This window comes from Dendropsophus ebraccatus, chromosome 4 (assembly GCF_027789765.1).
Source record: "Dendropsophus ebraccatus isolate aDenEbr1 chromosome 4, aDenEbr1.pat, whole genome shotgun sequence".
Lineage (NCBI taxonomy): Eukaryota > Metazoa > Chordata > Amphibia > Anura > Hylidae > Dendropsophus > Dendropsophus ebraccatus.
In genome coordinates this window covers 142517986-142545676 of record NC_091457.1, presented here as the reverse complement: position 1 = coordinate 142545676, position 27691 = coordinate 142517986, and the positions used below count along the sequence as shown (strand labels likewise).

At 44.1% G+C, this 27691-nt stretch overlaps 1 protein-coding gene across 1 annotated transcript; it reads left to right on the top strand.

Annotated features, from left to right (window-relative positions):
- On the top strand, window positions 1-27359 carry TAB1 (TGF-beta activated kinase 1 (MAP3K7) binding protein 1). The gene is made up of 11 exons (XM_069968906.1): window positions 1-106; window positions 844-977; window positions 3450-3603; window positions 4605-4691; window positions 6942-7080; window positions 19461-19574; window positions 24136-24247; window positions 25280-25424; window positions 25511-25733; window positions 25824-25974; window positions 26857-27359. The coding sequence occupies exons 1-11, from the start codon at window positions 74-76 to the stop codon at window positions 27065-27067; spliced, it is 1503 nt and encodes a 500-aa protein (XP_069825007.1). The 5' UTR covers window positions 1-73; the 3' UTR covers window positions 27068-27359.
- The last annotated feature ends 332 nt before the right edge of the window (window positions 27360-27691 follow it).

Genomic DNA, 27691 nt, shown 5'->3' with positions numbered 1-27691 from the left:
GTCGCCCTCACACCGTGCGCGGAGACCTCGGTCACGTGATCCCTGTCAGCTGGCTCGTCACTTCTGGTCCAAGATGGCCGCGCTGAGAAGGAACCTGATGCAGAATGTAAGGGGGTCTGCGGGTGTGAGCATGGGCAGGTGGGGGGCGCATAGGACTGTGTGCACACTGGGCTCCTGCATAACCTGCACTGTGACGTTTATGGACTGTATATTGTCTGCAGGTCTCTGTTGTTTGTTTATTTGTTTGGGATTTAGAGGGGAAATGATGACCACATCCTCCAGTCCTGATAATAATCTCCTCATATGGGGGTAGTGGTCAAACTGAAAAATAAAAACTTGTGCATAATAGTAAAAATATCCTAATATTCTAATAATAAACTTTTCTATAAACTTATTGTTACAATTCTTCACCGTTTCATATATGTCGCCCGCTGCGTCTGTTTACATCAGTGTGTGGAGACGTCATGTGAGCGGAGTGGCCAATCACTGCTCAGAGGTATCACCACAGATCACATGATCGGTGAATGATGAAGTCATCTATCTTAGCCAAGAAAATATCTAAACTACAGCAATCACTTCCTTTAAATGAACACCGTCACTTAAAAAAAAAAAAAAACTTTTGACATGTCCTAGAGAAGGAGTGTCACATTCTCATCCCCCCCAGGCATGATGGTTTATTCTCCCGACAGGTTTCAATGCTGTGGCGTTTCAGCATCATCATGTTATACTCTATTACATGTTATTGTACTTTCCTGCAGTCTTTTATATAGATTACATCTTCAGTGTTCTGTATACTGCTTCATGCTTTCCCTTCTGATTATATGAGATGGTGGCTTTTTACAGGAGCAGCTGAGTTGGACAGATGATCTTCCCCTCTGCCATTTATCCGGTATAGGATCGGCTACAAACAGGACCTATAACCCAGAAGGAGTCACAAAGGAAGAACATGCCTGTGAAGACAACTGGCTCAAGTTCAGGTTGGTTATGAGGGCAATAACAGCTCAGATTCATGGGAAAGTTGGGTATTGCACTACTCCCTTTAGAGGGTGCTGTCAAATAAACTTTTGTACAGGGCTGTGGAGTCGGAAAAAATGTACCGACTCCAGCTTTAGAAAAAAAACTTAGAACAATTTAAAATTGAGTTTTGATGTGAATTTTATAAGTTTTGCTCATCAATATATATTATGAGCAACATTCTAAAAGGACACTGGCCCTATTATATGAGGGAGGTTGGGGAGAAGTTGTTGGTCACTATTTGGCAGTTTGTTTCTGAGCTGGAAGAGTCCATTGTGTGTGTGGGGGGGGGGGGGGGGGAAGATCTGTGCTGTTCTCTTCCTGGATGCTGGATGACTGTATATGAGCAGCAGTGTAATATCAAGACACAAGAAGTGTAGGAGAAGACACAAGAAGTGTAGCAGTAACCTCTGTCCTCAGTGTGGTGTTTTTCTTCAGTGTTCTATGGCTGCAGCTGTGTGTGTATGTATGCTATGGCTGCAGCAGGCTGTGTGTGTGTGTGTATATGTGTGTGCGCGTGCCCGCTATGGCGTGACCCCTCTCTATCACTATGTGTGATCCCCTCTATATCACTATGGCTGACCTCTATATTACAGGTATCTGGCATTGTTAGCAGTGTTTCTGTGTGTATGGTGAATATTTAGTTAGAAACATAGAAGATTGTCAGCAGGAAAAGACCACCTGCTCCATCTAGTCTAGTTGTGAGTAGTTCAGGACATGGAGGCTGGAGACTGGCTGAATCCTCTGCACACACAGGAGAAGCTGCTTTATATATACAGTATTCCTTTATTCCCTCAGAAGTCGCCCCAGGATCATGTAGGACATTAGGGAGAAGCTGCTGAGCCAGTGTGATAAATAACTCCCCTGGTATATGACCGGCCATTTATGAAGGAGCAGGAGTCAGGGTCGGTCCTGATAAAATACAGGAGTCGGAGCTGTGGCTTACTGACTCCACAGCCCTGCTTTTGTCACAGGGACATGTCAAAAGTTTTTCTCAGTTGGGCTATCCCTGCTGTGACCTCCACTGATCAGGAGAAGACGATGGTAGCACATTTCATTCCCCAACTCGCAGCAATCGCCCTCCTAACCTGCTCCATTATAAGTATAATCATCATGATCATCACAGGGCAGTGAAGCACACTGTGCTGTTCTTGATCGGTGGAAGTTTCAACAGTGAGACCCCAGCCAATTAAAACTTTGGACTTGTCCCTGTGACAGATTTTTTATCTTTTTTTTAATGACAGGTATCCAGCATTAGAAAAACATGGCCACTTTCTTCTAGAGACAGCACTACTCTTGTCTCCAATTCAGGTGTGGTTTGCAATTAAGCTCCATTCACTTCAATGGAACTGAGTTGCAAAACCTGCACCCAAACTGGAGACAAGAGTGGTGCTGTCTCTGGAAGAAAGTGGCCACGTCTTTCTAACACTGTATAACTCCTTTAAGACATTCAGCTGGTCAACATATGCCTCTGCTAGGCCTTCTTGATAGCTGTATACTTATGTTATTTATGTGTACAATTGCTGGGGGTCAAGAACAAAATATCAGAGGATCTTGTTGGAATGGAGCAGCAGTTCACATACTCCATTCATTGTCCATAGAACTATGAGAGAAAACAATATTACTGCATGTACTAAAACGAACATAAACATATATATAAATATATGTACTAAAGGAATGTATGTCTGGTCTTGAACTGGTTAAAGGAGAAGTCTGGTGAAGATTTTTATTAAAGTATTGTTATACAATGTTATAGAAAATGTTATACAAAACACCAATATACACTTATTACGGGAAATGCTTATAAAGTGCTTTTTCTCTGCACTTACTACTGCATCAAGGCTTCACTTCCTGGATAACATGGTGATGTCACTTCCTGGATAAAATGGTGATGTCACGGCCTGACTACCAGAGCTGTGCAGGCTGTGGCTGCTGGAGAGGATGATGTCAGGGGGACACTGAGGGACACAGGGCACTGGAGGGACACTGAGCATCCCCCTGCCATCATCCTCTCCAGCAGCCACAGCCCGCACAGCTCTGGGAGTCGGGTTGTGACATGTTATCCAGGAAGTGACATCACCATGTTATCCAGGAAGTGACATCACCATGTTATCCAGGAAGTGAAGCCTTGATGCAGTAGTAAGTGCAGGGAAAAAAAGCACTTTACAAGCATTTCCCGTAATAAGTGTATATTGGGGATTTGTATAACTTTTGGGGGGCAATACAAAACTTAAATAAAAATTTTCGCCTGACTTCTCCTTTAATAACCCATAGTCTCTAGTAGCTCTTTTGAAGGTGTTTGCTAATACCATAGTGTATAATGTGTAAGTTCTCGTTTTTAGATGGTTTTATGTAATGTTAGCAGTGTAGTTTGTCAGACGTTGGTCCGTATTCCTATTGCAGCTTCTTCTAATGATTTATTATTTATTCCACAGAGGGGAGAATAATATTTATCTGTACGGAGTATTTAATGGATACAATGGCACCAGAGCGACTAATTTTGTAGGCCAGAGGTTGGCAGCCGAGCTCCTCTTGGGCCAGTTACATTCAGACGTCACAGATGAAGAGGTGCAGAGAGTGCTGCTGCAGGTTAGTAGCCATAACAGAGGGCTCTGGCCGATGAACGATCCCCACAGGAGTAATGTTTAAAGGGGTTGTTCTAAATTAGGAAACCATGGCTGCTTTCCTCCAAAAAAAAAAAAAAAGCACCACACCTGTTTAGTAGTAGTGTAGTATTGCAGCTTAGCGCCATTGAAGTGAATGTTACTGATCCTCAATACCACACACAACCTGCTGCAGGTATGGCACTGTTTTTGAAGACCTAATCAAAACTTACTTGTCCTCTACCCACAGGATAGGGACAAGTAAGAGATTGTGGGGTGGAAGGGGCGGAAGGCCACCGGCATCTCCGTGCCCGCTGGCAATCTGGAGTAGTCCCCCCTCTCCGACTACTTTGTTTTGAATACAGCCACGGGCTGGCACATGACCCACAGCTCTGTTCATTCTCTATGGAGCTGACAGAGAGAGCCAAGTACAGCACTTTGCTCTTTCCAGCTACATCATAGAGAATGAATAGATCTGCTGATCATGTGCCAACAAAGGAGCCAGGGTCCAATCTGGAGATCTCCCAGGGGGCGCAAAGATCACCCCCCCCCCCTTGATCTCTTACTTGTTTCCTATCCTGTGGATAGGGAACAAGTAGTTTTAATTGGAGAACCCCTTTAAAGATGCAGCAGCCATATCTTTCATTTTCCTGCCACAGAGCTGTAGGTTTAGTTTTTACATCTTTCATTGTGAAGTAAAACTGGCATGTTATTTTTATTCTGCGGCAGGCTGTTATAATAGACCTGTCATGGCAGCCATGGATACCGTGAAGTCAGGGGCGGACTTGCCCTCTGCCTTGGTTTGTTTCAAGGGCATCTCAGTACACCCAAATATTCCAGAGGGTGTATAAAAGGTGTAAAATCTTTAAACAATAAAGCTCATGTGAATGTCCCCTTTATTTAATAGTTACATACAGCATTGCCATCATGGTTAGTCAGCTGCTGTGCCACGTTACCTTTCATCTTCCTGACTTGTTTGTCATTTAGGCATTTGATGTGGTTGAAAGAAGTTTCCTCGAGTCGATAGATGATTCTTTAGCAGAAAAAGCGAGCCTCCTATCTCAGCTTCCGGAGGTAAGTCTCTTATTCTGAGCAGCCTACAGTATGTGCTATGCTTTGGTTGGATTCTGTCTGTCTAGTAGCATTTCTTTTCATCTGTTTCAGTGCCCAGGCTGCACATTTACAACCACACACACTGCACAGGGTACTGTGTGTATATAGTAACAGTCATATAAATCCACATCATAGCCTCTCATCATTTCTAGGCATCTTCACCTAGACTAATACAGATTGGTGATTGATCACTGGTCACTTTCCTCCAATCCTACACACTCCATGATTCTTCTCTTTAACCCGCTCTATTCCTTCTGCTTAGTTTTTCTGGTTGTTGTTTGGCTTCTCTATCACTGACTTTTTAAAATTTATTTTGAGCCTATGCAGTTTTCTAGCCATATGGCTTTGAGTTTTCTGGCCTGGTGTTTTTACATCCTCCTTCCTTCGCTCTTATATTGTCCTTTTAGGCACCAAACTTACAGCCGACTGGGAACAACCAACATCTTTTCCCCATACTCCTTCTTATATTTCTGTTTTGAAGAAGTTTAAAGGTGTTCTCCCACATTCCCAAACATTATATCCATGGAGTAGAGGATAACTAGCTGGGTCCACTGATCACAAGAAAGCACGTGAGCTGCCACCCAGATTTAACGGAGCACACCACACATGCCCAGCCAGTGCCTTGTTCTTTCTTTGTGGGGCTTTTGAACTTTGCCGAACACTGAGCCCCATAAGGAATACACAGTGTACATTTCATGATTGGTCTGGGTCCTTGTGATTGGATCACCACTGATCAGCTTGTTATCCCCTATCCTGTAGATCAGGCATGGGGAACCTTTGGCCCTTCAGCTGTTGCAAAACTACAGTTCCCATGACATGATAGGGGTTGTGGTTTTGCAACAGCTGGAGAGCCAAAGGTTCCTCATCCCGGCAGTCGATAAGACGACAACTTTTGGGATTAGTCAGGGACCATTTCCATTGACACCATTGACAGGCCTCTTGTTTGGGATCACGTTAGGCTACATTCTCATGTTCTGTGCATGATCCGTACATACAGACGATGTGCTACAGACCGGACTTTGGAACTCACAGCCTTATGTATAATTATGATTCCTGATGCTCTGTTTAAATCTTCTCCAACATCTTTTTTGACACATTGTGACACCCATAGCTCAGTTATATCTGTAAACACTTTCCCTTTTGCTTTTTTGACTTTTCGTGCCAGCATGTGATTTAGTAATTACAAGGTTCCAGAATTATATGCAAAAAAATAGAAAAACCGCTGCAATCATATACATGCCTAATGGATCAGTGTGAACCTTCTCCTAGTAGTATGAGTGGTCTAAGGAGGCGTCGCTAGTGCCCAGGAACTCACCAGGTTGATCTGCACAATGTCCAAAAAGTTAGCCAGTGAGACAGCCGTCCATAATAAAAACCACTTTTATTTGTAATTGGACAAAGATAAAATACAAACAGATAGTAACATGCGACACGTTTTGACGTACACACGTCTTAATCACTGCATGAAGACATAAAGACAAACACATGCAATGATTAAGACGTGTATACGTCGAAACGCGTCGCATGTTTCCATCTGTTTGGATTTTATCTTTGCCCGATTATAAATAAAAGTGGTTTTTATTATGGACAGCTGTCTCGCTGGCTAACTTTTTGGACATTGATTCCAGAATTATCATTTTCTGGTTACATATAACATGCTGGATTTGGGGGTTTTATTGCATTATTTTGGTACCTAGTTCTGATTTTATAAGCACCATTCCAGTATATCAGAATGTTAAAATTAGTATATTTCCGCGTTTGTAGCTTAGTGTCATCCCGAGAACTCTTCCATATGTGACTTTTAGTTTTTTTTCATGATCCTCTTCCGAGATTCTGGTTTCTGTCTTGCTCATTGTTTCAGTCCTCTCTATACTGCATCCCCTATAGCGGGGGTAGGGAACCTTGGCTCTCCAGCTGTCGCAAAACTACAACTCCCATCATGCCTGGACAGCCAAAGCTAAAGCTTTGGCTGTCCAGGCATGATGGGAGTTGTAGTTTTGCAAAATCTAGAGAGCCAAGGTTCCCTATCCCTGCTTTATAGTGTTAAATGGTAATAGTGAGCATGCATGTCATGCATGGGTCCTTTGAAATTTCTTTACACCCCTAAAGAGCGCCTCTGATAGTATTTGTTATTAGGGACATACTATATGGACAGTTTTATTTTTCTGTTTCGTCTTTCTCCCACTCATCTTTCTTTTTTATATATTGCAGGGCGCAGTCCTCCAGCAGCTCCCAAGCCAGTACCAGAAGATTGTAGAACGGCTTAACACCCTAGAGAAGGAGATTTATGGGGGCGCCATGGTTATTGTGGTGTTAATTGTGAACAACAAACTTTACGTCGCCAATGTTGGTATGTAATGCTGAAACTCCACTGTCAAAGCGTTTTTTTACTTAAAGAGGAAGAAAGGCACGCTTCCCTCTAACATTCACAGTAACATGTTTGTCAAGCACTCAATGTAAATTTAAGTTTTCTTTTCTGGAACTTTTGTTGTTATCCTTAGCCTGAGGATGAGTACAAAAGTTCCAGGAAAATCAGTTCAGCTGACAGAAGGGTCTGTGGCCTCTGTTGTGTACCGGGCACAGCTATGTACTTTGTGTCATGGCAGTGGCTGGTACTAATGGTCAGTCCCATTCACTTGAATAGGACTGAGCTGTAGAGAACAGTAGTGCCAGGCACAGACGCTATAGAGAGAAAGGAGCTGTGTCTGATAGACAATGAAGACACTGCAGCCGACATCAGGCCACTTCAATCAACTGACAGATGGGGGCGCCAGGAGTCAGACGCCCATCAGTTTAGTGGCTTAGACCAGACATGGCGAACCTTCTGCACTACAGCTATTGTAAAACTACAGTTCTCATCATGCCTGGACAACCAAAGATGTGGTTTTGACTGCTGAAATATGATAGAAATTGTAGTTTTGCAACAGCTGGAGTGCAGAAGGATTGCCATCCCTGGTCTAGACTAAGGATAGGGTTCCAATGAATTATTACCATTATCTGAGATTATTATTATCTCAATATGAGGACAGCAGGGACTGTACAGAACGTGTTTCCCCTGCCAAAAATTGCCTGGATAAATGTAATATGGAGAGGCTGTGTATAAGCCCACACACACACGACAGTGTTCGGTCAGTGATGCTTGGCCCGTATGCTGGCTGCATTTCACAGACCGAACCTAACCCTGTGACATCAGCACAGTCTCATAGTAATACCTGACTTTTACCAGTAGGGGGAAGCAGTGCTCTGGATGATATGTTTTTGTCTGTGACATCTATCCCCCAGCGCGTGAAGCATGTCATAGCTGAATGTTTACATTGTAATTCGCCTGTGTAATATATTATAGATTATGTTCACCTAATTTAGTATATTTTTCTGTGTTCATAGAATGTATGGTAGGTTGAATAACCTTGTGAGTACATTATGCTATAGCCCAGAGCTGCATTTGTGCTGATTGTTACTGGAAATAATAGACAAATCGATGGCAGAAGAAATATTTACAGTTTGCTCTGTAATAGTATAGTATAGTATAGTATAGTATAGTATAGTATAGTATAGTAAGGGGCCTATGGAAAGGGAGACACATCCCAGAATACAATCACCAGAACAAGCCCTATGTGGCTGATGCTGAAACATGCTGTTATAGCCAAATTGCTACATCTGTGGCTCGAGCACACTGTTGTGGGGGGCACCTATAGTTGGAGCACACTGTTGTGTGGGGCACCTATAGTTGGAGGACATTATTGTGAGGGGCACCTGTGGTTGGAGCGCACTGTTGTGAGGGGCACCTGTGGTTGGAGCGCACTGTTGAGGGGCACCTGTGGTTGGAGCGCATTGTTGTGAGGGCACCTATGGTTGGGGGACATTGTTGTGAGGGGCACCTGTGGTTGGCGCACACTGTTGTGGGGGGCACCTATAGTTGGAGCACACTGTTGTGGGGGGCACCTATGGTGGGAGGACACTGTTGTGAGGGGCCCCTATGGTTGGGGGACACTGTTGTGAGGGGCACCTATGGTTGGAGCACACTGTTGTGAGGGCACCTATGGTTGGAGCGCACTGTTGTGGGGCACCTATGGTTGGAGCGCACTGTTGTGGGGGCACCTGTGGTTGGAGCACACTGTTGTGGGGGGCATTTATGGTGGGAGGACACTGTTGTGAGGGGCCCCTATGGTTGGAGGACATTATTGTGAGGGGCACCTGTGGTTGGAGCGCACTGTTGTGAGGGGCACCTGTGGTTGGAGCACACTGTTGTGAGGGGCACCTGTGGTTGGAGCACACTGTTGTGAGGGGCACCTGTGGTTGGAGCACACTGTTGTGAGGGCACCTGTGGTTGGAGCGCACTGTTGTGAGGGCACCTGTGGTTGGAGCACACTGTTGTGAGGGCACCTGTGGTTGGAGCGCACTGTTGTGAGGGCACCTGTGGTTGGAGCACACTGTTGTGAGGGGCACCTATAGTTGGAGGACATTATTGTGAGGGGCACCTGTGGTTGGAGCGCACTGTTGTGTGGGGGCACCTATGGCTGGAGCACACTGTTGTGTGGGGGCACCTATGGCTGGAGCACACTGTTGTGAGGGCACCTGTGGTTGGAGCGCACTGTTGTGGGGGCACCTGTGGTTGGAGCACACTGTTGTGTGGGGGCACCTATGGCTGGAGCACACTGTTGTGAGGGCACCTGTGGTTGGAGCGCACTGTTGTGGGGGGCACCTATAGTTGGAGCGCACTGTTGTGTGGGGGCACCTATGGCTGGAGCACACTGTTGTGAGGGCACCTGTGGTTGGAGCGCACTGTTGTGGGGGGCACCTATAGTTGGAGCGCACTGTTGTGTGGGGGCACCTATGGCTGGAGCACACTGTTGTGAGGGCACCTGTGGTTGGAGCGCACTGTTGTGGGGGCACCTATGGTTGGAGCACACTGTTGTGTGTGTGTGTGGGGGGGGCATCTACCTCTCCAGCAGGGGATCTGACTGTGTAGCATCATATAGCACCGTCCCAGCAGTAATATCCGTCCTTTGAGGTTATATCAGGATTTGTGGTAAATAATATACTCCTGTACTGATAACGCCTGATGACACATTATCAGCCAAAGGGGAAGAAAAGGTACATTGCTATTGTTTTGCCGTACCCTTCCTCTTCCCTTTCCTTTCCCATTTTGTCTGTATGGCTTGATAGTAATAGTAAGGATGCATTCGCCTGTATGCTTTTGCTGCATTGCACGGTTATACATGTTGCTTAGATGCAGTATACAGTTGCAGCTGTTATAGGAAAGGCTCATGTAGATGTTTCAGTTGTCATCTACAGGAAAGGAAGTCGACCCCATCTCCAGGTACTCGGTTACTGCTTGGTAGGAAGTGGAGAGTCCGCAGAGCTCATACTCTGCAGCGTCCTGTTCAATTAACTCATCAACAGAAGGGCCGGGTGTTTAGCCCCTTAGTAATTGAATGTTAATGGCCTGTACCTAGTATGGACCATCAATTCTTAGAAAAAGAAAGTTTGCCATATTAATGTATTTACAAAAATATTTAAATGGGTTATCCAAGACATGGACACTTTCTTCCAGATACAGCATCTCTATTTTCTGTTTATTATTTTTAACCCCTCAGCAGCTAAGGAATAAAATTAGGCAGTCACATACAATGGAAATCTGCTGTTAATGGAGGGTCATAGACTATAAGAGCCAGTTCACACGGAGTAAAACCGGCGGAATTCAATCCCGCCAGCCTCCTTGTCAGTACAGGCAGTCTATGGGAGCGCTCGCATCTCCTCTGTCCACGTGGAGAATTGACATGTCATTTTGGAGTGGAGAGAGGAGGTGCGCAAGCCCTACCATAGACTGCCTTTATTGACACAGAGGCTGGCGGGATTCCGCGCGGAGAGTTCCGCAGCAGGATTTCACCAGTTTTACCCCGTGTGAACTGGCCCTGATGGTACTGAACATACAGGTCAAGAAACATGTGTTTATGTGTGTATATATATATATATATATATATCTCATATAATGCAAAATTCTACTTGTAACTCAATAAACATTAAAATAGTTAGATCTCAAATACAGTATACTGCACCCAGACACGCTGTAAACTGAGATGAAGTGCAAAGTGCCAATTCAGTACTTGGAGATCAAGGGCAGTATATAGATATAGTAGAAAACTGAACGCAAAATAATCTATGAAATGGAGAGAAGAGTGCAGCTGCACTTCACACCTATGGCCGACACTAAAGCCACTAAGCTACTTTAAAAACAAACACCCGGAATTTGGTATACAATTTGATCAAACCAATACGCCCCGTGTACCACGTGCAGGTATCCTGGTTCACACGGGTCCCTACGCTAACTCTGTACCGTGTCAGTCAGCGACTGCCTCCCCCGCAAGGCGCGCACATGCTGGGTAGTGAGGCCATGGAGTGGCCCTGCAACCCCACTGTCACAGGACCAAACCCTCATCCAGACTCGTGCTGTTTGGGGGCGACCTTCTCCGCCGGTGGTGCTGGCCGGGTTCTGGCGTGGCATTTTTGGGTCTGGTCCTGTGGCATGGGGGTCGCAGGGCCGTTCCATGGCCTCCCTTCCCTGACTGTGCACGCCTGCGGGGGTGGTGGTCACTGACCGGCACAGTGTGGACTTAGTGTATGGACCCATGTGTATCAGATACCTGCACACGGTACATGGGGCAGTGTGGCTTGATCAATTCATACACAAAATTTTGATGTTTTTATGCAGCCGAGAGGCACTAGTGTCAGCCATAGGTGTGAGGTGCAGCGCTCTTTTCTCTCTTGTATTGCAAAATAATCTATGCATCAAATCTACTTGCAAGTGCAAATACCGTTCAACCCTCATAGCCCTGGAGTGAGAGTTGAACGGTATTTGCACTTGCAAGTATTTTTATCTGATGAATAGGCTATTTTGAGCGTTTCTTAGCTAATATAGTTATACTTGTAGGACTGGTCATATTAAATATTTTAGCAAATACATTCCTTTAGCAAACTCGCCCCCTCTTCCTGATATGCGGCTCTTTCCCTCCCATTGTTGACAGCTCATTGTGTAGGTTACCAACTACCACTCTGCTCCAAAACCAGTCGTCTGGATGGTGTATATACAGATATAATGTAGACGTATTGAGCTATAGGGGGGATTTATCAAACACGGAGTAAAGTGAAACTGGCTCAGTTGCCCCTAGCAACCAATCAGATTCCACTTTTCATTTCTCACAGACTCTTTGGGAAATGAAAGGTGAAATCTGATTGGTTGCTAGGGGCAACTGAGCCAGTTTCACTTTACACCGTGTTTGATAAATCTCCTTCATAGTGTATATATATTGTGATATATACATACACACAGTTGTGCTCAGAAGTTTACATACCCCAGCAGAATTTTTGTTGTCTTTTTTTCATAGAATATGAATGATAACACAAATACTTTTTTCCCACTCATGGTTAGTGGTTGGGTGAAGCCATTTATTGTCAAACTACTGTGTTTTCTCTTTTTGAATCATAATGACAACCAAAAACATCCAAATGACCTGGATCAAAAGTTTACATACTCCAGTTCTTATTACTGTGTATTGCCCCCTCTGACATCAATGACAGCTTGAAATCTTTTGCGGTAGTTGTGGATGAGGCTCTTTATTTTCTTCTTGGCAAAAAGCCTCCAGTTCATGTAAATTCCCGGGCTGTCTTGCATGAACTGCGTGCTTGAGATCTCCCCAGAGTGGCTCAATGATATTGAGGTCAGGAGACTAAGATGGCCACTCCAGAACCTTCACTTTGTTCTGATATCCAAGGAAGAGAATATGAATGATAACAAAAAAAAATTCTTTTTTTTTGGCTTGTCATTAATATTCTCTGAAAAAAAAAAGGCAAGAAAGCAGAAATTCTGCCGGGGTTTGTAAACTTCTGAACATTACTGTATATACTACAGATATATATATATACCATCCAGATCACTGCTTTTAGAACAGAGTGGTGGTCGATAACCTAGACATAAAGCCGTCAACAGGTTGAGGGAAAGAGCAGAATATCAGGAGAAGGAGACAAGGTTGCTAAGTGAATGTATTTGCAAAAATTATTTGAGTTGATGAGTCCTACAAGTATAACTATATTAGCTGAAATGGGAATACCCCTTTAACAGTAAAACAGAATTGGTCCTTAACGGGTTAATGTTGAAGGAAAAGCTCGTTCACAAAAGGATGCTATAAGGAAGCAAATATGTTCCCAAACATTAGCAGTTCCCTGACCGCCAAACACCTGTGTACTTTAGTGTGTAAGCGCAGGGATTGTGGTGTGTTGTTCTTGCTTTATTTGTGTGACCAGGAGAGTGACACATCTTATTTGCAATATTTGCTTTATAACAATAGAGATTTTATTTGCTTTATAACAATAGGGATTTTATGTGCTTAAAATTAAACGACTATTAAAACACAAAGGAGCCCCTATGTGAGCACTCTTGGATTCTACAGAGACAAGGGATGCCAGGGTTATTATAGTAATTATATAGAGTAAGACCTTACTTAATAGGTGTCACTGAATTATTGGCAGGGCCCGAGGGGGGGGTTCTTTTGATGCTTTTGTTTTTCTGCCTACCACTGTATAAAGAGAATTATGCTGGCCATACTTGTAAGAAAGCTGTCAGCCAATTGCTATTACAGCTGACAGCTATCTGCCCCCCTTATACATATGAATGCTTAGCTTGATTAAAATTTAGGAGGTAGTAAGGTGCTGCCAGGATTGAGCAGTAGAGTTTCAACATGTCTGATCCTCATCTGTCCCCAACAGATAGCCAGCTGGTTTCTTGCGTCTTCACGTTGAACAGACAGAGGTGTTCATCTCTCTTGTTTCATGGGTCACTTATGCTCCAAATAGCTTCCCCCCATGTGGTTTCTTCTATGATCTCTAACATATTTGTAAATCACTTCATCAACCAAAAATGGCTCCTAGTGTCTTGCCATGCTGCCCACTGCCTTTTCTTAGGAGAATTCCATTTCTAGCAGCAGGGAAACCAAGACAGACCATGGGACGTGTGGACAGGGCTTAGTGTTAGCCAGTGAAGAAAGCCTGGACTGAGTACATGTATTTTCAGCCTGGCAGTCTTCTCTAGAGGCTCCACGCTATTCCTGAAAGGAAAATCAAGGCCATGACCACCTATACATTTCTGGGCAGCTGTGTAAACCCTTGTGCTATGTACACTGTGCTGTGCTATGTACACTGTGCTGCCTCCTGAATGTAATCGCCTCTTCCCATCTCTTCAGCTTGTGACCATCATTGTTGCCATTCGACTGTTTGTTTGTTTCTCGTCTAATATACCATCGTCTAATAAACTGTTTGTTTCTCGTCTAATATACCACCATGCAAACCCGATGCATCAACAACCCATACTCACACACACGCCATCTATAGTAGTATACTGTAAGTCATGCCCCACCATAGTGCTAGTCTCTTCAGTCTGGTGTTCTCCAGCACTGTCTTAGGAGGTGTTAGTCTTTAGAAGATCAGGAGTTTGGGAACGGCTCTCTGACCCTTTACTGGACAATACATTTTTCTGTATTCTGGAATATATGAAAGGTCCCATGTGTCTCATTTTCCTAACAGTGTCAGCTGTTTTGAATGTGAATTGCATCTGATAGATTCCCTTGGGCTACAGTACCAGACCATGGTCAAGAGTGGCTCTGTTTCTGAACAAGTGGGCCCAAGTTTTAATATTTGTAATTTCAGGAACATTTTTAGATGTCTGAGGCACTGGGCTTTGTGTTCTGATTCTTCTTCGGGCAGTATTTTTTTGATGGTTTGTTTAGAATTTTCCACTGGCAATGTGAGCCCATAGATCCGAGGATTAATAACATTTCAAATGACATTTTAAATGCAGACGTTCTGCGTCGGTCTGAAGATCAGAAGTGGCCGTGTCCTTAAATGGTTTCGCATAGTACGACTTATCACCAGATAGGGGTTAAATGTGCAAGCATCTGCTTGTGAGTCATTTTCATATAGGCAAATGAGCAGCAAGAGCCAGTCGCCCCAGTACCTGATATTTCCATCCCCTATAGTTCTTCCTGCATTTCAACGGCGACCTCTGTGCTATCTGCTATAGGGGATGGAAATTCTGGCTGCTTGCTGTGATCACACTTGCTTCTTATTTGTATATATGAAAAATTCGGTTTGCTCGGTCACAATATGTTGAAATATATAAAGGTATGCCTGTGAAGGTGTTTTTAACTCCTACCTTGCACTGTGATTAGGTATACTATGTGAAACCATCTGGTTGAATTTAAAGGGGTTATTCCCTATCCTAACTAACTGATTGCTGGAGGTCTGACCACTGGAAGCCCATGACCATGGAAAAAGAGGGCAAGTGGAGTAACAGTGTATGCTCAGCCACCACTCCATCCACTGTCCTTGGGACTTCCAAACCAGAAGTCCCATAGGCCAGTGTTACTCAACCAGTGGCCCCATGCTGTGTGGCTCGTCGTAGGAGTTACGACTATATACATTGGCCCAAATGATCTCAGGGCTCTGTTAGTTAGCCCAACACACTCTGCAAAAACAAGCATCGATCTCGTAGATCATGTACGTTATATGTAGAAAAAGTTCACCGGCACTACCACGCTGACCAACTGATTGTTTGGATCCAGGACGGGGTGATAAAAATGTGTGCTATTTGTGGAGGTGCTCCTCGTGTAAGCCTACTTAGTAGTACATATACACGAAATATCAGAAGAAAACAGATTGAGGGAACTCACCACTTCTTCTGTGCACTTTCTTTATTCCATTTGTGGTGTACAAAAAAGGATATAGCAGGTAAAATTCATATCGGACGTGGACCTGCAGTCACAGCCATATCACGCGCATGCACGCTTCATCGGATGAGTGCAATCACTGACGAGTGTTTGGCGTCCGCGCCCGACATGAATTTTACCTGCTATATCCTTTTTTGTATACCACAAATGGAATAAAGAAAGTCTACGGAATAAGTGGTGAGTGCCCTCAATCTGTTTTCTTCTGATATTTTGTGATCTCGTAGATCATCTACGCACAAGAAGATGTGTGGCCGACGATTGGCAATTTTTAGGCAAGATAAAACGAAACAATCAGATGATAAGAGTGTCTGTGATAGGAGCATCTGACCCCCAAGTCCCCTCATACCCCACCCCCACGTAGAAAATTTGTGTAAAACAGTCCTTGCAGTTTCATCATACAGGAGTTTCTAGTAGCTGAGATGGTGACCCCACACTGAGAGCACAGAGACATATGTAATGACATATGACATATGACCTAACTGAAGGAAAGAATTCCAGGAATAATTTGCTATAAAGGAACAACTAAATAAGGTAAGAGTAGTTAAATTTTATATATTGGGTGCCTAGATTCATAATGAATTAAAAAAAAAAATATTAGCGGAGTGCTTTAAGTATCAGGGCTGCTTTTAGAAACAGGATAAGTTACCTGCACAGTCCCCAGATCTCCACCACTGCCAAACCCACTAAATGTCACATGCTTTATACTTGAACCATCACAACTATTTGGACCATAAATTACTTTTTCAACAAACTCAAAAGCAAAAAAAAAAAAATTGCAAGCAAGAAATGCTATAATATCATATCCCACATTCCCAGCATTCTGCAGTATCTTGTTTCTGTATAAAGTGCCATAGGCAATAATAAAGCCGTCTTAAGCGTCTAACCTACAAATAAAGGAGTGTTCCTAGTATAACCCATTCTTCCGTGATCGGCTTCTATTTCAGAAGAGGACTTTTCTGTTCTTCCTGATATGTTGTTATTTTTTGTACTTAAACAGTATTGAACAATTCTTTGCAGAGTACATCGGGTTTGGAACAGGATATTATTAAAGGGGTATTCCCATGTGACATTCTTTATGGAAGATGCAGAAACAGCTGAATACAGTGTGGTGCCTGCCGCGACATGCCATTCTATTCTAATGGGAGACTAAGGGTTCTACGGCTACGACCACGGCCTGATCATTTTAGTAAACGAATGCCGATCTACTAGATCGGTGCTCGTTTACCAGACTTATTAGACGGCCCGATAATTGGGCAGCATGTACATTGTTAGCGATGTCCATGCAGCCCTTGCCCAAACAGCTGACACCTTACCTCTCCTGGTCTTGTCTCCTGTGCTCTGCAGCCTGACGGACCCGGCAGCAGCAGCGCCTGTGCGGCCTGTCAGCTGACTTGCCAATCAGATACTGCAGCCGTCGGGACCGGGAAGCTGCAGAGCACAGGAGAGTAGACCGGAAGCGGGGAGAGGTCAGTTGGACACAGCTGTCTCTGTTACACAGAACAGTAAACGTCCGAATCAGGACGGTTATCGCTCAGTGTAATAGGGCCCTAAATGAGTACACAACCTGTATACATATATGCTAGGGATTGTACTAATCCATGAGCTGTAAGGCAACTTTTGGAGCCAAAACCTCCAGCAGTAGTGTAAGTACTGGCACTAGCAGTAGTGTAAGTACTGGCTCTAGCAGTAGTGTAAGTACTGGCTCTAGCAGTAGTGTAAGTACTGGCTCTAGCAGTAGTGTAAGTACTGGCTCTAGCAGTAGTGTAAGTACTGGCTCTAGCAGTAGTGTAAGTACTGGCTCTAGCAGTAGTGTAAGTACTGGCTCTAGCAGTAGTGTAAGTACTGGCTCTAGCAGTAGTGTAAGTACTGGCTCTAGCAGTAGTGTAAGTACTGGCTCTAGCAGTAGTGTAAGTACTGGCTCTAGCAGTAGTGTAAGTACTGGCTCTAGCAGTAGTGTAAGTACTGGCTCTAGCAGTAGTGTAAGTACTGGCTCTAGCAGTAGTGTAAGTACTGGCTCTAGCAGTAGTGCAAGTACTGGCTCTAGCAGTAGTGCAAGTACTGGCTCTAGCAGTAGTGCAAGTACTGGCTCTAGCAGTAGTGCAAGTACTGGCTCTAGCAGTAGTGCAAGTACTGGCTCTAGCAGTAGTGCAAGTACTGGCTCTAGCAGTAGTGCAAGTACTGGCTCTAGCAGTAGTGCAAGTACTGGCTCTAGCAGTAGTGCAAGTACTGGCTCTAGCAGTAGTGCAAGTACTGGCTCTAGCAGTAGTGCAAGTACTGGCTCTAGCAGTAGTGCAAGTACTGGCTCTAGCAGTAGTGCAAGTACTGGCTCTAGCAGTAGTGCAAGTACTGGCTCTAGCAGTAGTGCAAGTACTGGCTCTAGCAGTAGTGCAAGTACTGGCTCTAGCAGTAGTGCAAGTACTGGCTCTAGCAGTAGTGCAAGTACTGGCTCTAGCAGTAGTGCAAGTACTGGCTCTAGCAGTAGTGCAAGTACTGGCTCTAGCAGTAGTGCAAGTACTGGCTCTAGCAGTAGTGCAAGTACTGGCTCTAGCAGTAGTGCAAGTACTGGCTCTAGCAGTAGTGCAAGTACTGGCTCTAGCAGTAGTGCAAGTACTGGCTCTAGCAGTAGTGCAAGTACTGGCTCTAGCAGTAGTGCAAGTACTGGCTCTAGCAGTAGTGCAAGTACTGGCTCTAGCAGTAGTGCAAGTACTGGCTCTAGCAGTAGTGCAAGTACTGGCTCTAGCAGTAGTGCAAGTACTGGCTCTAGCAGTAGTGCAAGTACTGGCTCTAGCAGTAGTGCAAGTACTGGCTCTAGCAGTAGTGCAAGTACTGGCTCTAGCAGTAGTGCAAGTACTGGCTCTAGCAGTAGTGCAAGTACTGGCTCTAGCAGTAGTGCAAGTACTGGCTCTAGCAGTAGTGCAAGTACTGGCTCTAGCAGTAGTGCAAGTACTGGCTCTAGCAGTAGTGCAAGTACTGGCTCTAGCAGTAGTGCAAGTACTGGCTCTAGCAGTAGTGCAAGTACTGGCTCTAGCAGTAGTGCAAGTACTGGCTCTAGCAGTAGTGCAAGTACTGGCTCTAGCAGTAGTGCAAGTACTGGCTCTAGCAGTAGTGCAAGTACTGGCTCTAGCAGTAGTGTAAGTAGTGTCTCCAGCAGTAGTGTAAGTACCGTCTACAGCAGTGTAGTGTAAGCACCCGCTCCAGCAGTAGTATAAGCACCCGCTCCAGCAGTAGTGTAAGCACCGGCTCCAGCAGTAGTGTATGTACCCGCTCCAGCAGTAGTGTAAGCACCCGCTCCAGCAGTAGTGTAAGCACCCGCTCCAGCAGAAGTGTAAGCACCCGCTCCAGCAGTAGTGTATGTACCCGCTCCAGCAGTAGTGTAAGCACCCGCTCCAGCAGTAGTGTAAGCACCCGCTCCAGCAGTAGTGTAAGCACCGGCTCCAGCAGTAGTGTAAGCACCGGCTCCAGCAGTAGTGTAAGCACCGGCTCCAGCAGTAGTGTAAGCACCGGCTCCAGCAGTAGTGTAAGCAACGGCTCCAGCAGTAGTGTAAGCACCGGCTCCAGCAGTAGTGTAAGCACCGGCTCCAGCAGTAGTGTAAGCACCGGCTCCAGCAGTAGTATAAGTAAGAGAAGTGCAATTCCTTTCTTTATGTTATCAATCTGCTTTTGGCTTTGACGCAATAAACTGAATCAAAGCCCCCTCCCCCCCCCCTCCAAAAAAAGGAAAAAATCATTAGTGGTCCAGATTTAAGTACTAAATAATAAAATGCTGCCAGTTCTGTGAGTGCCCAGTTTATTACCATCTGCAACTTTAATGTTTTAGTTCTAATATTTAGATGATCTTGTGATTTTGTACATTTTGTTCAAAGTTTCATGGCAAGCTTCTCTGATGTTGTTGTTTTATACAGTAAATAATAATGGTTATAATAATGATAAAATGCATCTTTATGTCTTGCAGGTACCAACAGAGCTCTGCTATGTAAATCCACAGTGGACGGGCTGCAGGTCACACAGCTTAATGCTGATCACACAACAGAAAATGAAGATGAGATATTCCGATTGTCCCAGCTTGGTAGGTTATTATAAGTGTGGGGGAAAAAAATCCTATGCCATGGCGTAATGATGGAGGAAGTGCACGGAACAGGCCTGCACTATGCCATTGTATGATTTATACAGTACACTACTATAGATGGCATGTGAGGAGAGAAGGGGATACTGAGGCACTGGCCTTGCAAGATACTGTGAGCAGAAAGAAATGAAAGTACCTAAAGCTGAACTGTGCTGCTAGGGGATGATTTATACAGTACTCATACCATAGAGAAGTAGTTATTGATGCACTGACTTTGCAAGTTGCTGTGAGCAGCAAGAAACTAATACGCAGCAACAAACATTAAAGGGTTACAGTTCGCTGCCACTGAGATGAGAACTCTTGATTTAGCATGTATGGTGCAGATTCTCTGGAGCCTCAAAGCATGTAGCTACTGTACACCGCCCATGCTTTCTCTCTCCCCCTCTCCAGCATAGAACACATGGTATGCCCCACACCTACTACCCGTAATCAGTCTTTCTAATGCTGTTACTAAAGACAGATTTTTTTTTTGTAAATGATAGGAGTTTCCATGACATGTGGATGAGATGTGTTCAAGAAAAGCAGATACTTGATAAGTGAAATTATAGTATGTGTGGGTGGTTCACGAAACCCTGAACTCTCAACTTTTGACTTCTGGGGGCTGGAGAAGATGAATGCAGCTCTAGGGCTGCATCCATCTTCTCCAGCCACCAGAAGTAAAATGCAGATTTTGATTTTTTGTAAAAAGTTGACACATTTTGGTAGTGTTTCCTTTTGGAAGGGGCAGCAGATTAGACAAAGCTTCCATTTTTGTTATTGAATTCCCTGAGCATTGTGGGAATGTATACGCTATAGGAGGCCCTGGATATAAATATGTGTGTGGTCAGAATGAAAAGGCAGCTGCAGTCAGGACCCATGTGGTGAGGCTGTAATCCTGATGGAACATGTTCTTCCTTCTCTTCCTCCTCGTCTCTCCGTTATTTTCAGATCCACCGCAGCTATTTTAAAAGTCTACATAAAGCCAAGTAAAATAAGCGTGTGTTCTCATGTCTGATCACCTCCAGAAAATGAGATTATTTGGTTATGACCAAAGCTGGGGGATGTCTTTTTATATCATGTTCATATATATATATATACACATATACACACACACACACACTCACATATACATATAAAACCTAATGGGTGCAAAATTGGCAAATATTCACAATTAACACATGTTCATTGGAAAATATCTAGAATTAAGGACCATTCCTATGTTCTCTGCACAGTCCGTAATTACGGATGAGAGTTTTGAGCTCCCAAAATTATCATTCATGATGATGCTGCGAGCTCCAAAACTGTTTAAATCTTTACGCTACTGTACTGACACAGCTGTGCGGCTGTATTGGTCTAGTAGCGCAAAGATTTAAAGGGGTAGTTCAGCAAGAAAAAATTTCTTTCAAATCAACTAGTGCCAGAAAGTGCCAAAGATTTGTAATTTACTTCTAAAAAAAAAATCTCCTCTCCTCCAATACTCATCAGTTGCTGTATGTCCTGCAGTAAGTGGTGTACTCTTTCCAGTTTGGAGAGCAGGAGAGGTTTTTTATGGTTATTTGCTACGGTTCTTGACAGTTCATGACATAAACAGAGGTGGCAGCAGAGAAAACTGTAAGACTGGAAAGAATACACCACTTCCTGCAGGACATACAGCAGCTGATAAGTACTGGAAGACGTTAGATTTTTAAATCGAAGTAAATTACAAACTTCTGGCACCAGTTAATAGAAAGGAAATTTTATGAACAACCCCTTTTTAAATGGTTTTGGAGCTCCTGGCATTATAATGATACATGATGGCGGGATTGCCGTGATTCCAGTCTGTAGCACAACTTCCATGCATGGAAACATAGAAACATAGAAGATTGTCGGCAGAAAAAGACCATCGGGTCTATCTAGTTTGCCCTTTCTGGACCAGAGCCACAGAGTCACAGAACGTGTGATGTGAATACCCTCCAAGGGTGCTGACCCTACAGAGAGAAAACAGCCCAGAATAAGGCGCTGACACCCTGTATATGCCGCAATAGCTTTGTTTGTTAATCAGAGGAATGAATAGCGCATCACGTTTTCTGCGTTTTGGATACCATCATTTCCTGCTTCTTTCCCTGGTGTTTTTGGACACCAGTTTCATACTTATTTAGTGATATTGTGAGCTTCACAGGACTGGATCCAGATGGTGTTACAACTCCAGTTTATCTTGGACTCCTATAAAGATTGACCCACACCGAATAGTCTGAATTAACACATTGCAGATTTACGGTAATTTGCTGGCCCAGTGGTAGGGAACAGAGAGTGGTTATTAATGGTACATACTGGGGGACAGTATCAGAAGGGTTCTTTAGGGGGCATTATTAGAGGGGGTACCAGAGGGGGCAGTATAGCAAGAGTCACTGTTAGTTCTGGGGCACCACATGGGCAGTATTGTAAGGGTTCTACACGGAGCACTATTATGGGGGATAGGTACCCCAGAGAGTAGTATTAGGGGCTACCACAGGAGGCAGTATTGGAGAGGTCTCTGTTAGTACCCTAAGCAGTACTAGAAAGAAGAATGTACAACAAGGGAGGGAACATCCTTTACATCTAGAAGAAGAAGAAGGTTTCTGCATCAGCACAGGAAACAATTCTTTACTTTAAAGCCTTACTGTCATTTGTAGTAACTTTTAGCAGGCCATCAGACATGTCAAAAGTTACTGATCGCACTGGGGATTACTGCTGCCGCACATCTCTCCTTGGCTGTCAGTCAAATTTGACTTGCACCCGCCATTACAGTCTATGAAGCATACAAGTCGTATTTGCTGTAGAGATGTGCCGCAGCAGTAAGACCTGGTGCGATCAGTAACTTCAGATGTCGGATGAGGTTTCAAAAATTGCTTCAAAAGAGTAATGCAGCGGGACTATGGAGAAGAGGAAGGAAATGGTCATGATGACCTCACTAAGGCCTCATTCACACGTCCGTAATGTGGCTTGCAATTGTGAACTGCACTACGAATTCATACATTTCAATGGCCCCATTCCCACGTCTGTACGGGCAGGTTCTAGTACGGACCTACAATTACAGCGTGAATCACCATCTTTGTAGCGGTCCATGCATGGTGTACAAATACGGATGCACATTCATACTACAGGCTGCATTACAGACGTGTGAATGAGGCCTAAGAGTTTACATGGGACCTGGGAACATTTCTGGAGTGTAATAACGTTACATATTATAGTCACCTGATTCTGGAGAAGGGTCACTGATCCAGGCATATGAGGATTTTACTTATTCTGGATCAACACTTTCAAGTACTAAGCTGTATTTATTGAGTGCTTGTATAAATTACAGTGCGGTTAGTTATTCAACACAATAGTCAGACACTTGGTATGGCCTGGGTTCGGCTCTCTTGTTGTCTGAGTGTATAACGCTATTAAGACACTTTGGCTCGCCTACTGACCAGGTGTATTTCAGAAACACATTTGCTTAGCAACAGACCCATAACGCCATAAAACATGATGCAGCCCCCTCCGAGTTCATGGTCAACAGTGACCAAACAATGAGACAAAGAGGCCTAGTCAGTCAGCCTCATAATGCCTGTCAATGATCGCCTTCAAACTAAGCAACAAAGAGGAGGTCCTCCAACCTCCTGGCCACTGGGAGCTGCACATATATACAGCTTACCCTATTTGTTCCTCAACTGGATGTGGGGGACCCCTAATTCATGAGAAGTGGGATCGGCATAGATCAGATGTTTATAGTATATCCTGTAGATGTAGATGCAAATACCCTTTTAACTATTAGTACATGTCTGTATTGTGCTTTACAGTGGTATTCTGGTGAATAAAAATTACTAACCTTTTTTTTTTTAAATAAAGTTTTATAACTTCGTTATATAATTTATTTTTATTTTTTAAATGTAAATTATATATATTTTCATTCTTAAAAATGGTGATAGGAAGGGGCATATATACAAAGCACCACACTTCACAAGGGAAACACTCTCTATTAGCTGGTTTCTTGACAGTCAATGCAAACACAGTAGACGTAGTTTACTTAATAGATTTCATCCAAAGTCCTCCTTCTGGAGTCTGTGATCCTCCATCAGCATGACCGGGGTCTGTTAGGTGTGCAAACACGCAGCTGGATAGGAAGGGACGACATGGCCCCTCTGCTACCACCAATGGCTGTGTTGGTAACTGCAGGGCTGCTCAAGCCCTATTCCCAGTGCTGTTAGATATCAGCAGTGCTGGCAATACCAGTCCTCCTCTTATGTCTATTCTAATGTATATTAGTACTAAAATAGACATGACACTTGGGGAGGTTGTGTGTGTGTCACTAGTGCTGCAGGAGCAGCCCAGGATAGCAGAGCAAGCGGGGATAACTGTCAGTACCCCTTTAAATTGATATTTACCACCAGTTTCCATCACAGATCACAGTATGTCTGCATGTTAACAACTTCAGCACACAGTTTAGCAGATTGGATGGGTCCAGTATATATGAAATAAAAATGGATTGTTTTGGGGAAAGTTTCAAGTTCATTTGTCTTTTTAGGATTGGATACGGCCAAGATAAAACAAGCAGGAGTTATTGGAGGTCAGACAAGCACCCGCAGGATTGGGGATTACAAAGTCAAGTATAACTACAATGACATGGAGCTGCTGAGGTGAGAGGCACTGCACCGTGTTGTTTCATGGACTGTACTACAAGAACAGTAAGGTTTCTTTAAAGAGAAACCTCCTAATTTATTTTTTTTTTTTGGGCAGGATACAAGACCAAATTCTGTAGTCCACTGGAATACCAAATTGCCAGGTGTCCCATAGACTTGCAATGAACTTGCCATGCAAGTTTATGGGATCTTCAGGCACTTCCCTATAGATCTTACTTTATCAGCAGGCAATGAAGAAGTTAGTAAGAGTTATGGTATGTGCACACTAAGGACTTCTCGCGGATAACTTGCTGTGGACTCCATTCTATGCCCAGGCAGATTCCGCTGTCCACCCAAAGAATTGACATGTCAATTCTTTGGGCGGACAGTGAATCTGCCTGGGCATAGAATGGAGTCTATGGGCCAGTCGGAGAGTGAAACGTGAGTGCAGGGACAAGCAGCGGAATCGGCAGCAAGTTATCCACGAGAATTCCTCAGGGTGGGTCCCTACGGAACCCGAGCGGAGAATTTCCGACGGATTAAGTAGCTCGTACTTGTTCACGGCTGCGCGCCTTTCCGCTGGCTCCATAGACAAAATTCTATGGGCAGCCTGATTCCGCTATCCGCCAAAAGAATTGACATGTCACCATAGAATGGTGTCTATGACACAGGCGGAAAGGCGCTCTGCCGTGAACAGGACATTCTCGGGTTCCGTAGTGTGAACCCACCCTTAGTGTGCAAATACCCATATGGTAACAACATAGCAACACAGGCTTCTAGGATGAGAATGTTGGCGTTTCCAGGAAATTTTAAGTCGGTGTACCAGGAGAAAGTCATGACATCCTGTGACCCTCACACATCAGAATTAACAAGTTGCAGTTTTATGTGATTTCTAAATTACTTAAAGGGGTTTTCCCTTTTAGTGTATTTTTTGCATAGCCACGGAATATGCCATAGACGTCTAATAGATGTGGGTCCCACCTCTCGAGATTGTCCTGTTCATTTCATTGACTTCATTGCTTTAGCCGTGTGTTGTGTTCTTGTTCTCAGCGCGGCAAAATCAAAGCCAATCTCAGCAGAGCCAGAAATCCACGGCTGCCAACCGCTAGATGGCGTCACCGGCTTCCTGGTGCTGATGTCAGAAGGGCTCTACAAAGCTCTGGATGCTGCGCACGGACCTGGACAGGCAAACCAGGTGACATGGATAGCTTTACTTTCTCCATATATTCCTATATGATAAGTGGCTCTTTATGATGGTTATTTTCTCTATTCAATCTGAAGGAGATAGCAGCAATGATCGCCACAGAATTTGCCAAGCAGGTGTCTCTGGATGACGTGGCTCAAGCCGTGGTGGAAAGGGTCAAGCGGATTCATCGTGACACCTTTGACAGTGGCAGAGAGCGCGCCAAGTTCTGTACCAAACACGAGGACATGACCCTGCTCGTGCGTAACCTGGGCTACCCGCTAGAAGAGATCAACCAGACCACTCTTACCCCTACCCAGGGTCTGTCACCATTTATTTATTTTTTTACATTATTTTAATAATCCATTCTCTATTTCTCCAGTTGATTTATTTATTTGTTGTACATTTTAGGTGGTCGCATATACCCGGTATCTGTGCCATATTCCAGTGCCCAAAACACCAGTAAAACCAGCGTCACACTATCATTGGTTATGCCATCACAGGGAACAATGGTGAATGGTACTCACAGCAGTTCGACGCTGGACGGAACAACTCCAACACTGTAACTATCACTCACAATACTTTCTTTTACATAGATTTTATGACCTGTGTTCAAATATAATAATTCGAAAGTTTATTGTGTCTGGTCTCTTACAGTGTAATGAATAATGTCAGTTTAGTTCTGACATTATTTCACATCAGCATTGAAGTCACTGAACAAAACTGTATAGCATCTTCTTAAAGGGGTACTCCAGCGAAAATCTTTTTCATTCAAATCAACTGGTTTCAGAAAGTTATATAGATTTGTAATTTACTTTTATTTCAAAATCTCATGTCTTACTTATCAGCTGCTGTATGTCCTACAGGAAATGTTGTTTTCTTTTTAGTCTGACACAGTGCTCTCTGCTGACATCTCTGGCCGAGAAAGAAACTGTCCAGTGCAGGAGAGGTTTTCTAGGGGGATTTGCTGCTGTTCTGGACACTTCCTGTCTCGGCCAGAGATGTCAACAAAGAGCACTATGTCAGACTGAAAAGAAAACATTTTCTGCAGGATATACAGCAGCTGATAAGTACTGGAAGACTTGAGATTTTTAAATAGAATAAATTACAAATCTATATAACTTTCTGAAACCAGTTAATTTGAAAGAAAAAGATTTCTTGTTGGATAACCCCTTTAAGTCAAACAAGTTAATGGGGTCATACAGAATTAGAAAAATCAAGCCTTCCTTCTTGCAAAAACAGCACCACCCGTGTCTTCAGGTTGTGTGTAGTGTTACAATTCAGCTCTATTTGCTTCAATGGAACTGAGCTTAAAAAAAAAAACACACCTGGATAATCCCTTGAAATGTGTTCTTTCTCTGTGTCTTTGTGTTAAGGTTTAGCCTCAGCCACATAGCACATCAGTAATGTCACCTTTCTCTTCCCTTTTTCCTGTTTTATGCAGGCAGTCACCTAGTGCAACCCTCCAATCCACCAACACTCACACCCAGAGCAGCAGCTCCAGCTCAGATGGTGGCCTCTTCCGCACTCGCCCATCACCCTCTCTTCAGCCCGATGAGGACGGCCGGGTAGAACCGTATGTGGATTTCACTGAATTCTATCGACTCTGGAACATGGAACATGGCGACCCCACAGCTCTGGTCACTGCTCAGTGAGCCAGATAGGACTTGTGATCATCGGTGACATCATGTATATAGACTGCAAGCAAAGTGACTTTTGCAAACACAAGAATGCAAGATCAATGCAGTGGAGAGAGTGGTTTTGGACTGTGGCATTGGATGTATAGTGTATATTTTTTTTCTCCGTCCCCCGTGAAGCTGGTGCACCGTAGCAGAGCCTCCTCCCTGGGGACATAGGACGATGCACATCTCCAGAGTTCACCATCATCCTCACCCGTATCCTGTATTATTCTTACATTATAAAGCAATAAATCTGTTGTTATAATAACCAGGGCTTTTACTTAAGAAGCCAGATTTCTCTCTCAGTAATGAAACATTCCAGCAAAATCACATTAGATCATTTCTTGTTTTCCTTGGTCAGACGATTGAGCAGCTGCCGCCAATATAAGCAAAGTGAATGGATGCTGCAGAGAATGTATTTGCTTCTATCATCGTGAGCTCTAACTACTAGGTATGAAATGTGGAACTGTGACTTGTCTAATGTTACTTCACACTGAGATGGAAGACGTCCATTAAATCCTTTCACAGCTAGGCTTTTCCTTACCCAGGGGGAGGGTTACCTCTGCTGCCCTAGGCCTACTTGTACATACGCTGACCAAG